Source organism: Archocentrus centrarchus, chromosome 2, assembly GCF_007364275.1.
Source record: "Archocentrus centrarchus isolate MPI-CPG fArcCen1 chromosome 2, fArcCen1, whole genome shotgun sequence".
NCBI lineage: Eukaryota > Metazoa > Chordata > Actinopteri > Cichliformes > Cichlidae > Archocentrus > Archocentrus centrarchus.
In genome coordinates, this window is record NC_044347.1 from 20403381 (window position 1) to 20418272 (window position 14892).

At 41.1% G+C, this 14892-nt stretch overlaps 1 protein-coding gene across 1 annotated transcript; it reads right to left on the reverse strand.

The window, feature by feature from the left end:
• Positions 1-8969: 8969 nt before the first annotated feature.
• LOC115793066 (interferon-induced protein 44-like) lies at positions 8970-13299 on the reverse strand. The gene is made up of 9 exons (XM_030747804.1): positions 13213-13299; positions 12923-12976; positions 12022-12057; positions 11860-11893; positions 10666-10861; positions 10264-10416; positions 9987-10158; positions 9787-9887; positions 8970-9584 (listed from the first exon to the last, which is right to left on the reverse strand). The coding sequence occupies exons 2-9, from the start codon at positions 12957-12959 to the stop codon at positions 9393-9395; spliced, it is 921 nt and encodes a 306-aa protein (XP_030603664.1). The 5' UTR covers positions 12960-12976; positions 13213-13299; the 3' UTR covers positions 8970-9392.
• Between the last annotated feature and the right edge of the window lie 1593 nt (positions 13300-14892).

The following is a 14892-nucleotide window of genomic DNA, read 5'->3' on the forward strand; positions in this document are numbered from 1 at the left end:
CAAGGAACAGGAGGCTAGGAAAATAAAACAGGAAGTAAACAGGGAAACAGAAATGCAAACTTGACAAAGAGAGGAGGCAGACACATAAGATAACACAAAGCATACAGGAGGACTGCAAGCACTCGTGTTTGCAGCAGCTGGATTTTTGACTTGACGCTGATTCCTCTGTTTCACCAAACTGTTTTTGTACTGGCAAGGGCCACTGTTGTCTTGGCAATTCTGTCCTTAACACTCAATAATAATATAAACACTAAAAACAGTGTTTCTATTTCATCTCATAACTAAGCAACAATGTATAAGCACAAAAATTTGGGTATAAAATCAGTATCATTTCAGGCTTCAATAGCAACCAGTGTTTCAGATCTTTATGCAACAGTCCACATGTTATCAAAGCAAACACAGCGTGGTCAGAGATCAGAGTTCAAAGCACTCTGTACCGAGTGTGTCCATCGTTGATGTCGCACATCTGCGGCATGTAGACATCACCAGATTGTCAATAGTGGCCTGTGGGATGTTTTTCCATTCCTCCTGGAGTGCATGGGCATGTTACAGGATAAGCCATTTTAACTTTTGGCTTTGTGCGTTTATATTTTTGTTGAATAAACTTGTTGAGTTTCCATCTTCAGTCTGAAAGCCTGGATACTGAATCAGAATCAGAATCAGAATCAGAAGGTTTTTATTGCCATATGGGTGAACAGGTTCACAGCATTAGGAAATTGCTGCGGTACTTCGTGCTTACAGAAAAAAAACAAAAAAAACAAAAACAAATAAGTATAAAAACTATAAGACAATATACAAGTATACAAATTGCAAATATACAGAGATATTAGAGCTATAACTATAGCACAATATTACAAAATTACAAAATATACAGTGCAGAGACTAATTAAAAGATAAAAGAATGTAAACTATATTCCACTAATATGTACATCAGTGCAGTCAGACAGGTGCATAGACATAGGGTCATCAGCGTTTGTGGAGGGTGGTGGTAACAGTCTTAGGGTAATTGTTCATGAGTCCAACAGCAGAGGGGAAGAAACTGTTCTTATGGCGGGAGGTTCTGGTCCGTATGGACCGTAGCCTCCTGCCTGAGGGGAGAGGGTCAAAAAGTCTGTGCCCAGGGTGAGAGTGGTCGGCTGTGATCCGACCTGCACGCCCCAGTGTCCTGGAGGTGTACAGGTCCTGGAGAGATGGGAGGTTACAGCCAATCACCTTCTCAGCAGAGTGCACAACGCGCTGTAGTCTCTGTTTGTCCCTAGTGGTGGCTCCAGCGTACCACACAGTGATGGAGGAGGTGAGGATGGACTCAATGATGGCAGTATAGAACTGCACCATGGTCCTTGCTGGCAAGTTGAATTTCTTCAACTGCCGCAGGAAGTACATCCTCTGCTGGGCCTTTTTGATGACAGAGGTGATGGTGGGCTCCCACTTGAGGTCCTGGGTGATGGTAGTTCCCAGGAAGCGAAAAGAGTCCACTGTGGTGATGGGGGTGTCAGTCAGGATGATGGAGGGTAGAGGGGCTGTGTGCTTCCTAAAGTCCACTATAATCTCCACTGTCTTCTGGGCGTTCAGTACTAGGTTATTATGGCTGCACCAGGACACCAGACGTTTGACCTCCATCCTGTAGGCCGACTCGTCCCCGTCTGAGATGAGTCCGATGAGAGTCATGTCGTCTGCAAACTTAATAAGCTTGACAGACTGGTGGTCAGAGGTGCAGCAGTTGGTATACAGGGAGAAGAGCAGAGGAGAGAGGACACAGCCCTGAGGAGTGCCGGTGCTGATGGTCCGGGAGTCCGAGACATTCTTCCCCAGCCTCACGTGCTGCTTCCTGTTCATCAGGAAGTCAGTGATCCACCTGCAGATGGGATCAGGCACGTTCATCTGGGACAGCTTGTCTTGGAGGAGATCAGGGATGATGGTGTTGAAGGCAGAGCTGAAGTCCACAAACAGGATCCTGGCGTAGGTTCCCTGGGAGTCCAGATGCTGTAGGATGAAGTGCAGAGTCAGGTTGATGGCGTCGTCCACAGACCTGTTGGCTCTGTAGGCAAACTGCAGGGGGTCCAGAAGGGGGGCTGTGAGGGACTTGAGGTGGGACAGCACCAGACGCTCAAATGACTTCATGACCACAGAAGTCAGTGCCACAGGTCTGTAGTCATTTAGTCCAGTGATCCTTGGCTTCTTGGGGACAGGAACAATGGTAGCGGTTTTAAAGCAGAGAGGCACGTGGCAAGCCTCCAGTGAGGAGTTGAAGATGTTCGTGAACAATGGGGCAAGCTCGTTAGCACAGTGTCTCAGTGTGGCAGGTGAGACACCATCTGGACCTGGAGCTTTGTGAGCTTTGACACTTCTGAACTGCTTTAGCACCTGGTCCTCCTGAATACAAAAGACTGTGGGGGTGGGGGAGGAGGGGGACTCTGGGGTGGGAGTCCTTGATGATGTGGGCTTCTCTGAGGTGTGGGGAGTGGGGGAGGTTGGGGGGTGAATATTTGTGTTGGCTGTATTGTAGTTGGGACTGGTGGAGGTGTGAAGGCTGCTGAACTGACCATCAAAACGACAATAGAACTCGTTCAGTCTATTTGCAGTTTGTAGGTCGTCTGTGGAGTGGGGGGTTTTAGGCTTGTAGTTGGTAATCTGCCTAAAACTTTTCCATACAGAGGCCGCGTCGTTCTCTGAGATCTGCTGCTGTATATTCTCAGAGTGATGTGATCTAGCAGTGGCCACTTCCTTGCTAAACCTGTACTTGGCCTCTTTGTAGCAGTCTTTGTCCCCACTTTTAAAAGCCTCCCTCTTCTCTATCCACAGCTGCTTCAGTTTGGGAGTAAACCAGGGTTTGTCACTGTTATAACACACCCTGGTGCGTGATGGCACAATGCTGTCCTCGCAGAAGTGGATATACGAGGTTACAGTGTCCGTGTAGTCATCCAGACTGTCACAGGCAGCCCTCATTGAGTCCCAGTCTGTAGTTTCGAAGCATGTGCGGAGCTCCTCCACAGCCTCACGGGTCCACTGCTTTGTTGTCCTCACCACAGGTTTTGAGAGCTTCAGCCTCTGTCTGTACGCGGGGATCAGGTGGATCATGTCGTGGTCAGAGAGGCCGAGTGCAGCGCGGGGCACTGCGTGATAAGCCCCGCTTATCGTGCTGTAGCAGTGGTCTAGTGTCTTCTCCTCTCTGGTCGGACATGTGATATATTGTTTATATTTGGGAAGTTCCTGTCTCAGGCTGGCTTTATTAAAGTCCCCAAGTACGATGATAAGAGAGTCCGGGTACGTCCGCTCCATGCACAGAATCTGCTCTGTGAGCGCGCACTGGGCCTCGTGCACGTCCGCGTCCGGCGGGATGTAAACAGCAGCCAGTATGAATGAAGCGAACTCCCGCGGAGAGTAGAACGGTTTACAGTGAATGAAAAGATATTCCAGTGAGGGAGAGCAGTGCTTAGCAATCACTGTCACATCCGTACACCACCCACTGTTGATGTAGAAGCAGACTCCTCCACCTGTAGCCTTGCCGGAAAGCGCAGCTTGCCGGTCTGCGCGGAGGAGATGAAATCCCTCCAACTGGAGCGCGCAGTCCGGTATCTCCTCACACAGCCATGACTCCGTGAAGCATAACACACAGGATATGGAAAAGTCTCTATTCATGCTCCTCATCAGTGTCAGTTCGTCCATTTTGTTCCTAAGTGAACGCACGTTGGAGAGGAAAATCCCAGGTAAGGCTGTGCGTAATCCACGTCTCCTTAGCCTCACAAGCACGCCAGCGCGCTTCCCTCTCTTTCGGCGTCTCACTTTCTGGGCCAGAGTGTGAAATAAATCCGCCGCAGATGCGACAAAAACAGGAAATAAATCCGAAGGTGTTGTGGACCTAATGTTGTTGTGTTGTGGACCTAATGTTGAAAAGCTCTTCTCTGGTGTAAGAATACCCAGAAGAGTGTCCAGACACAGAAATAACGCACAAAAACAAACAAAACAGAGCGCACCGAAGTACCAGGGCATCCATTCGCGGCGCCATCTTGGCTTGAAGGTGAGCCCTCTACTGATGTGGAACCTTCTCATCACTGCCCAGAGTCCATCATGACATACTCATATTTCTTGTAGTCCACAAAGTTATGTAATCCTGGTTGTGCATGATCTCTATACTTTCCACAGATAATTCATAAGTTGAATATCTGTTCACATGTAGATTTGCCCTTTGGAAACCAGCTTGCTCCTAAGCTATGATGGCTTCCACTTTGGGCTGTAAGGTCTTCAGAGGAGAATCTTGCTGGCATGACTGACTAATGGTTCTGTGGTCTTCACATAACTTTCAAAAATTGCCTTTCTTGGGAAGAAAAATAGTGGTGATTGAAGCAGTCCACTATTCAGGCCATTTTCTAGTCTGCATAACTATGTTGCAGAATTTGGTGTACAGCTTCACCACTGGTTCATCATTGCAGATTAGTATTTCAGTTGGAATATTGTTAATTCCAGGTGACGTTCCACCCTTCCACCATTCAGGACCTCCTCTTCTGCTGTCAGCTGATAGTTGTACAGATCAAAGCAGCCCTCACCTCTTTGCCACAGCTGATTTCTCTGTGAGGAATGTGCCATTTTTGTCTTCAGTGCAGCCATTCTTCTGGTACCTGGTTTAGTCAGCTGTTTGATGGTTTGGTAGGCAGACTTCAACCTTATTTATATCCCTGTTGATGGCCCTATATGTTTCATGATCATTATCAGAGTTATTTATTCACTTTTGCTCTAGCGTCTACATTACTTCAGCCCCCCCCCCCCCCCCCCCCCCCAAAAAAAAGAGCTAAAGCTTGCTTGCCTCACAGAAAAGAAAAAAAAAACAAAGACTATATCTACAGTGCAAATTAAAAATTGTATCCAATTACAGGATGGATAAAAGCATCCTGCCAACACAGTCATAGCTGTATTTTCAAACAAAATGCACAGCGTATGTGCTAACAGGAATATCTGCTGCATTGAGTATTAACTTATTTTTCAAACTCCTCATCCTCCTCCTGACTTCCTGGGTGTGCCTATTGGTTTATAACCTAAGTCATTAACAATGGCTTTATAAAATAAATGTGACTTAAAAACATACCTTAATAATGAATATAATGAGCTGAAAATAACTATTTAAATGTTATGTATTGTGATTATTTGTTGTGATCATATTTACCTGGACACACTGGTGGTAAAAAGATGACAGAGCTACAGAAATGACCATTAATTATTAACATTATCAGTGTTATGTCAACATTATTAGTGATGATGAATGAATAATCATGCACACTCTGGCCAGTCTTCATTATTTTAAATGAAACAGATTTAATTAAAGTTCTGCTAACAAGAAACAAACTCAACAGATCACAATCTGCCTGTAGTTCCTCTAAATCAGCACCTCTTCACTGACCCTGCATCAAAGCAGAACAAACAGACTCAAGAACAGCTTCTTCACCAGAGCAGTCACCACCCTGAACTCTCACACTCACCCACTCTAACTGTGCAATACCCACATCTCTGTGCAATATTATATTATTCATACTGAACAATATCTATCACTCCTACATTGTGTAATATCCAGTATTCATTCACCAAGTGCAATATTCACCATCTTCATTATTATATGTATACACTTATTTTATTTTTTTTACAATGTATATATTTTTATATAGTCTCTTATTTTCTGTATATATTTTTATACATTTTATTTTCTGTATATTTTATATATTGTGTTTTATTTTCTGTATATTTTTAAATTATATTAGATTATTATATTTTTATTTTAGAGAGTTTGACTTTCTATTGCATAGCACTGAACAGGAGTGGCCCTCCAATCTCATTGTAGATCCTGTATAATGACAATAAAGGCATTCTATTCTATTCTATTCTATTCTATTCTATTCTAGTTGTTAAAGAAAAAAGAACGAATCAACTGGTTGCTTTGGTTTCATGGGTGACAAAGCACATAACCTCAGTTTGCATGCAGTAAAGGCAACGAGTCTGTGTCTCATTATTTGGAATAAATCTGTGCATTGACATGTTGATTAAAGCAAGATTAAGGCTGAGTCAGGTTAAGTTGATCCAATGAGTGATTCATGTCCCATTGTGGGTTTCTATCCATATATTCAATATTTTAGTTTCATTTTACATGTTAACATGTGGCGCTATGTTCCTTCCAATCTGCCATCACCCAAGCCATTTTGACATTTTGTGCTCTGATAAGAAGGTAAACTTCAGTGGATGAAGGATTACCCTGGGTGCATATATGGGTTTATAACCTAAGTAATTAAGTCATTGGATTTATAAAATAAATGTGACTTAAAAGCATACCTTTAAAAATGAAAAGAATGTGTGATGTTTGCATCAGGGATGAGGCTCAAATGCAGACTGGTAAAATTAAATGTTTATTTACAAGGGAAGAAGTGGGCAGGAAGAGCAATCCAGTTAGCAACTCCAGAGCAAACAATTCCTTTCCACCGGCAGGCTCTCTGTCTCACCATTTCATGGCAGTTCACTCGAGTACTCAGAATCATGTTCAGAGAGGAGAAGCAACTTTAAGTCAAAAGCAGAAAAGCACTTGAGGAAAAAGGTTCGCAATAGGAGAGCACGGCACTAACTGTTTGGTGTGTACAATCCGGCACTAACTGCAGGTCTTCCATCTCCTTAAAGGGAGATATTTTTTTGTGTACTTTGAGTGGCTGGGAGTGCAGAAAATTTAAATTTATTCTTTCCCGGTGCTGGGTGGATATCTTTATATTCTTTTTGGGTCATATTTTTCCAGTCTGTTCAGTTTTCTCTATTCTGCCATTACATTTTCTTGTCTATTACGTCACAGTATTTGCTGTGCAACTTCTAAAAAAGGTCATGGACTTCCGGCTGAACAGTTTCATGAATCTGCCATTTTTTTTTCCTCGCAGCAATTTGTCGTCTTCATTCGCCTGCTCTGGATCAGACTCTGGCTCAAACATGTAAGGCTGGATGGACAAGTCTTCCGTTATTGACATCTTTAGTAAAAGTGAAATGTATCATTCAAATTTAAAAAGACCGCACCAAAACGAGTTGCTCTAAGAACAGGGGTAAACAAGGAGTCTATGGAGCTACAATAGCGAGGAATTCAGACCAAAGCACTGCAGGTCTATTTTATATAGACCACAAGTGAATAATTTACATGTGAAAAGGAAGTATTTAAAAGCATGATGTGTTCCCAGGGACATGACAAAGGGACAGGACAGACACTGGAGTACTACACAGGGAGCAGGGAAGTACAAAACTTTAAACAAACTAAGAATCTAAATAAGCAACCTAAGAAACACAATGAAACAGAACCATAAGGGTGGAAACACAAAATGCTGGGCGTAAGGCCCAGGACAGCTGGACTTTGAAAGATGAGAAAGCTGCAGAAATGTCATTAATTGCCAACATTATCATCCATCCATCTATTCACTTTTCAGGGTTGTGGGGGGGCTGGAGCCTATCCCAGCTGACCTAGGGCGAGAGGCAGGGTACACCCTGTTCAGGTCACCAGCCTGTCACAGGGTCAACACAGAGAGACAGACAACATCCACACTCACATCTATGGGCAATTTAGAGTTCCAATTAACCTAACCCCAGTAACTGCATGTCTTTGGACTGTGGGAGGAAACCAGAGTACCCGGGGAAAACCCACGCAGACACGGGGAGAATAGGTAAACTGTGGAACTGTGGGGAGGAAAAACTCACTTTGAAAAGGAAGAGACATGCTGATAGCTGAAGACCTGAAATGTTTTTGCATGCTGCACCATGCATGCATGTTGCACTGTATGGCAAGGAGTATTCAATATATATATAAATTTACTTAACAGTTCTGATTCAGCAGTTCACATTAAATTTCAAGCAGACTTTGGTAATGATTCCAAAAATTCACCCAGAGAAAGAGACCATGTCCTTTCAGAGGCAACTCCAAAGGGATTTGTGTCTCTTTCTGAAATCAAACTGTGGATCTATGGCTTGTTAGGTGAATGTGTAAACTACTACTCTACGGAGCCACCTAACAATTATTTTCAATTATTTATCCTAAAATCAAAGCACTGATACATTACAGATCTTTGTAACTTATGTTTGTAACTTTGTATAGAATCTGGTTCCTCAGATGGCACCTTCTTCTGTACACCACTAGATGCCACTGTTTTGTGACATGTAGTGCTAAACAAAATGTCTGTAAACTGCTTGAAATACCCTGCTCCTGGACAAATTAATTTCCCCTAGTGGGATCAGTAACATTTCCTATCTGTCAAAACAACACAGCACAGAAGTCCAATCAAACACGTTTCTGGCAGTCTGGCCAACATAGTTGAATGCAGGCCAGACCAAACAGTTCAGAGTGTTCAGCAGCAGAGACAGACGAACTCTGGAAGCCTCCAATGATGTGACCAGACACCACCGGTGGAGGAGATACTCTGGCTCAGGTCACACAGAGCCGGACTCTCTGGCCCTTGTTCTGGCCAAGCCATAACCAGACTGAAGAGACCTGGCGCCAGCAGGTACAGGCAGAAAAGTCTTTTGCTGGGGTCCAGCTGCACAGGAGAGTCTAGTAGTGCATCTGCAAACGCTGAAGGCTGAAGAGAAACTGCAGGCTCTGACCACATTTTGGCATTTGAACACTGATTTTATCACAAGAAGGTAAACACTGAAGGATAAAGGATTAGCCTGGTTTAGACTTGTATGGCCTCCTGGTTGCATCTATGGGTTTATAACTTCTATGGCATTAATAACAGATTCATAAAATAAATGTGACTTAAATATGAAAACACTGAGCTGAAAATAACTATTTATATTGTATGTATTGTGATTATTTTTATGAACATGTAGGAGTTACAAAGATGAGAGATCTACAGAAATGTCATTAATTACCAACATTATCAGTGATGATGAATGAATAAACACACACTCTCTGGTCAGTCTTCATCATTTTAAATGAACAGATTTAATTAAAATTCTGGTAACAAGAAACAAACACAACAGATCACAATGTGCCTGTAGTCCCTTTAAATCATCTGACCCTTCATCTGTACATGTGTCTTTATAGCTTTTGATCTTCTCTCAGGAACATTTGGGTTCACTGTGTTAATGCACTGATACAGAGAGGACAGTCTTACATCAAAGGTTGCAATGACTTTTTAGAGTTACAGAGCAGATAGAAGTTTACATGCATATTTTAGTAATTCTTCATGCAGTTGACATTTTGAACATGAAATAAAGATGTAGTGATTTTAGAAATATGGATAATCAAAGATGGACACATTTCAGTTCATTTTGATTTAGTTGATAAAGGTTGAAAAGATAAAGATTCTGATGAAATTAACATTTAGTTGTGACTGTGATTGTAACTAAAAGCAGGAACACCTGAAGAGTGACCACAGATACTTACATCTTCAGTTTCTATGCACGTCAGCTGGGTCTAAATCTAAGTCATTCAGGTAGTCCTCTCCATAGTCGATGATCTTTCTCAGCACACTCAGTATCAGTGAATCCATGTTGTGATCTGTCTCGATTTCTGTGTGGTAGTTCTTCACGAGAAAGATGCAGTTCATTGGAAGACCCAGGATCATGCTCGCTTTTTCCATCTAAGTTTAAACAATATTACATTTAAGGAAACTGAAACTGTATTGTTGCATTAGTGACATACAATCATAAATTACTTATTGAATTATTTTTACTGATTCCAAGTGAGGTTTCTGTACAAATATAGTGAAATGTGCATAAATTACAGATGTTACATTAATGTGCAAACTGTCAATAAGCTACAAATTACTTCTAAGAACATACCTGCTCAATCAAGTACTTGCTCTTGTAGGTGTTCTTTATGTCTTTGTTGACTTCAGGACAGGCTCCCTCAATTTTAGTGAGTAGAGCTATCTGTGGGATCCCTGCCAATATAGAAACCAATGCAATAATTTTATCTTATGTTTTTCTACTATTTGAAATTGTGACATAAAAAGTGCTCTTTGACCAACATCTGCTCTCACCTTTGTCACGAGCTGCTAATCTGACATCCCTCATCTTCTCGATCGTTTCATCATCAATTATGCTCAGTGTGTTGGCGGGAACAACAAAAACCAGAACGTGGGTTTTGTCATTTATTGTGGGGGAACTGTTGTAGTTAGGATCAGTTTCAGGTAAGGGAGATGTGGGATTGAACTAGAAAAAAAAGCAAACTCAGTGAAACCTTTTTGAATTATGCAGTTTCTGTATCACAGCACTGTAACTAGGATCTGATGAGGAGTAAGAATGCAGCTGTCATACCCTGTAACCATCCTTTACATGTCCACTCATGGCAAGTTTGATGTCATCCACTCGAATTCCTCTGTTAGTGCTCTTCTCAAGGCCCATGGTGTCAGTGAAGACAAAAGGATAAAAAGTTTCTGGATTTCCTTTCTGAATTTTATATGTTTTATACTGTAAACAAAAAAAATGTGTTGTTATTTTAGTGCCATAAACTAAAGACCCTACACATTTTGAATAATTTACACACTGGCTATAGCCACTATTTTTTACTCTTTTTCTAGTTTGATATCTATCAGCCAGTTACCACTGCAAGTGCACTCCTGTAGTCCTCAAACATTTTGTAGGAAATTTGTGGAGATATGTGTTCTGATGCAAACAGTGACTGCGAAAAGAATGGCTGCATCCTCAGGTAATACAAACCTCAATGGTGAAACTGTCACCAGAGTTGGTCGCTGCCAGAGCGCGAGCTGCGATTTGGCCTCTTAAAACACTGTCGACAGAGTTGATGAAGCTGGACTTTCCAGCACCTGGTGGTCCATGAAGCATAATTCTGAGATGCTGGACATCTTTGTGAGGCTGATAATCTCTCACAAGCTGCAGGTTTCTCTCTCTCTGACTGTTCATTAAGCAGATTACAGTGTAGTGAAAAAACACAAAATAACACAACAAACAAAACACTTTAAGGGTGTACCAAGAAGCAAGATTAACATAACTGGGTTTGTGTTAGCTGGTTTGATAACACCTAAAAATGCTGTCACAGAAAATTAAAATGATGATTAATTTAGTTATGATGGATAACTTAAGCTTTCTGCCTCAGTGTGCAGAGTTACATAAAAGAGGACATTTGACATGTAACTCTTTGGACTGAATGTCAGAGACATGAGAGCAAAGGTGATAATGATCTATAGAGACGATAAGAAGTATGACAGCCAGAGGGAAGGAAGAAATGGCAGCAGAAAATGATTAATATTTTGAATTCATAAGTTATTATATTTATCTTAGCACTCAGTGCAGGTTCAGCACTGTGGTTTATTTCTAACATGACAGCTGCACAATAGAGGTGTGAATCTTTCCAGTGGCACATTTACACATTATACGCTGCATTGTTGTTCCAAACATTGTTCCATGGCCTAATGACAAATATGTTGAAATTACATTAGCCACAACAAAGTTACTCTGTGATAAATATCCAAAATTAAAATAAATAAATTGGTTTCCACTGGCTGCAATTTCAACAGTGTGAAATTATCGTCTTGTGAATGTATGCAAATTCTTTTGACATTGTGTCTCAGCAGTTTGTGCTGCTGTAACTTTACCACACAGTTATTACAGCTCAGCAAGTTGTATGTATGAAATGTAGACCTTAAACAGAGAAGCTGTCACACATACTTAAAGCATTTTGTCAGGTAACGATTCAGTAAAGTGTGGCACTCACTGATGATATTAAAGCAAAGGTCTGAACATTAAGCATGAGTTAACACAATGATCAAACCAGGTAAAAAGAGACTGAACTTCATGATACTGAACACTGTGACATAGAGTTAGTGAGATTAATGGGTTAGCCTTTGTTAATTATACTACACCTCTTTAAGGAAGCACACTCTTAATACTTACTCCCATTCTATCTTCCTCAGTGGCTTCTCTAAAACTGTAAAGTGAACATGTTAATTGTATGAATCACACTGAAGGAAACATTTTAAATTAATTACACATCATTATGTGTGTGTTTTATCTTTGAGGTTTAAACAATTTTGTATCATAGTATAAATATCTTACAAGGAGATGGAGCTGGAGGAGGAGGAGGAGGAGGACCTGTAATTGAAATAAGACAACACAGCAACATGTTAACAACAGTTTTCCATGTTCAGTATTAATTAATATTGTCATGATCCTGGGTTTGCAATCAGTGTTTTGTGTTCTGGACTTTCAGTTTCTGTTGTCTCTGTTAATGCTCTGTTTATTATTAGTTTGCAGTTTTTTTACTTTTTTACAGTTATTATCTGGTTCTTTTCTTTATTTTTCCTGCAGGCCTTCTTAGTTTAGTTATCAGAGTGCTGTTCTTGGCTATAGTTTGTTTGTAATTCCTTGTTTCAGTTATTATGCTCTCCCTGTGCTCTGTCAAGTCCACATTTCTGTGTCCTGTGTTTCTTTACTTCCTGTTTTATTTTGGTAGTCTTGCGTCTCTGGTACATTGTGTTTAGTTTTGCTTCCCCTTGTTGATTTGATTCACATGTTTGTTCCCCAGCTGTATTGTGTTCCCCAATTAGTCCACCCATCTGTTTTGCCAGTCTGCATTAAAATAACTGTGTGATCTCCCTTTCTTTTGCATTTATGGACTTTGTTTTTGTTGAACTTTGGTTAAATATGAATAAAGGTCATTTTTTGTATAACTCTATCCAACGCTTTCATCTGCACCGCCACACAACATGACATTTATATCTCAGGTTCAAGAAAACTTATGTTTATGTTCATCTTCCAAAAAGCTATTTGGTAAATCAAGCAAGTTTCATTTGTATTGTCTATTATTATAATATGTAAAGACCCAAAGACTTCACATGAAAACATAAGGGAAATGAAAAAAAGAAGAAATTAATGAACACATTAAAACAGAGCTGTCAGCAAACAATCAGAAATACTTAAACTATTAAGATGTTATGTAAAAACAAAACCTACTTACTCCAAATTTTTTTAATAGTGTTCAAAATCTTCCACATGTTTTTGTATCAATAACCTGTAAATAAAACAAACTGTAAGGACAATACATTCTGTAAATTCTTCTAGAAATGAAAATCTTTTAGCTTGACACACACATCCCAGATGGTAGAGATGACTCAATCAGGTCGAGTTCAAAACATTTTGTCTCTCTGTTTCAATAGATAGATAGGATTTTTAATTATATGCTACATGGCATTTAATTATGGGTTTTTCTACAGTATTGAATAAATTAGAAACATAATAATTGCATACCTGAATGTCCAGTTTTGCTGTAAGGCTGATGTCTCTCTCTGGTGTTGTCTCCTCTGATGGAGATGACTAGAAATGTACTTTCAGTTTTCACTGGATCATGTGATTTCTAGGAATTGATGCTATTCGAATGGTGTGACCCCTTTAAGAGGGAGAGAGCAGAGACTCAGCAGTGTGGTGTGTGTGTGTGTGTGTGTGTGTGTGTGTGTGTGTGTGTGTGTGTGTGTGTGTGTGTGTGTGTGTGTGTGTGTGTGTGTGCGTGCGCGAAGACAGAAGAGAGCTAGAGTGTGAATGCGCAGGAGTTCAGATACTAGTGAAAGTGAGCCTGAGTGAGACTAGAGAAAACGTGATAAAAGACCGTTTGTAGAGTGTTGGGCAACTATGAAATAAAGCCTGCTGCTCCAAGACACAGTGGTGTGCTGTCTGCTGTTTCCACTACCAGAAACAAGGGAGTTAACCCCAAGGTACTCGTCCCTGCAGAAGAGAAAATCTCTGGTTGAAACAGTGACTGAAACACAATATGAACCCCACAGCCTGAGTGATCAAGCACAAACCTCTTTCTCAAGGACAGTGAAAACACTCATCACTTCCTCGACAGTGGGGATAATGTACCAAGCCATACAACAGCCCTCCAGTGTGTTCCACCAGCCTTCATCTGAGAGCGAGGACAACTATTATCACAGAGAGTTCCCACCTTAAGGCCCGGTCAATACAATGGCACCACTCTGTGGAAAGAGTTCCTGCACAGGTTTGAGAGCTGTGCAAAGGCTAATCATTGGTCAGAGAAGACCATGGCAGTCCAGCTAAAGTTCCACCTGGTGGGAGCTGAAGGAGCAATCATCCACAGGAACCTTTGGTCCTTAGAGTGGGATTGCCACTGCCTGGGGGAAGAAATTAAATCTGCATATGGCCCTTCTTCAGAATTTGCAGCTGCAGTGACTATGGAGCTGAGACAATGTGTCCCCCAAGTGGGTGAAGCTTTACACCAGGGTTTTCCACACTTTTTTCAAGGAGGGCCAGATTTGACAATGTGAAAGTGCCCGAGGGCCAACAGTCCCTGATGACATTATTTTAAAGAATAAAAGATTCATATATGTTACGGGCCCCAATGATGGTGCCACCATAACAAAAATGAAATCCCTGCAAATACAAGTAATGTTCAGGAGCAATGAAGACACAGTGCACTCAGTTCACCTTCCAGAAGGCATCTGAATAGTGGACAGAAGTCCACCCCCTGAAGCAGGGGCAGTCAATTAAAATTTAAAGAGGTCCACTCAGAGAAAATTTCATGAGGCCAAGGTCCGGAAGTCCAACTATTTATCTGCATGCATTGATTTGCCTATCAAATGAAATGAATTCAGTCTTATTCAAGTACTTTTTGACAATATTGTGACAACATGTATGTCTAATTTCTGATGTTTAATGTTCTCTCATTTTCGAGTAAAAGTAGCATGACATGTCAAAATAAGAACCTAAGTAAAACAAGACAACTGTGCATGTTCACAATGACTAACTTCAGAAAAACAGAAATTGAGGAAAAGCTTGATTTACATTTTTATTTTTCACATCTCGACTTAACCGTCTAAATTATTTAAAGAATTTAAATCTGAACTCATTTAATAACTGAACATTTTTAGGCAATCACTTGTTTCTTTTGTGCTCAGTGAGAGAAGTGAGCTCATG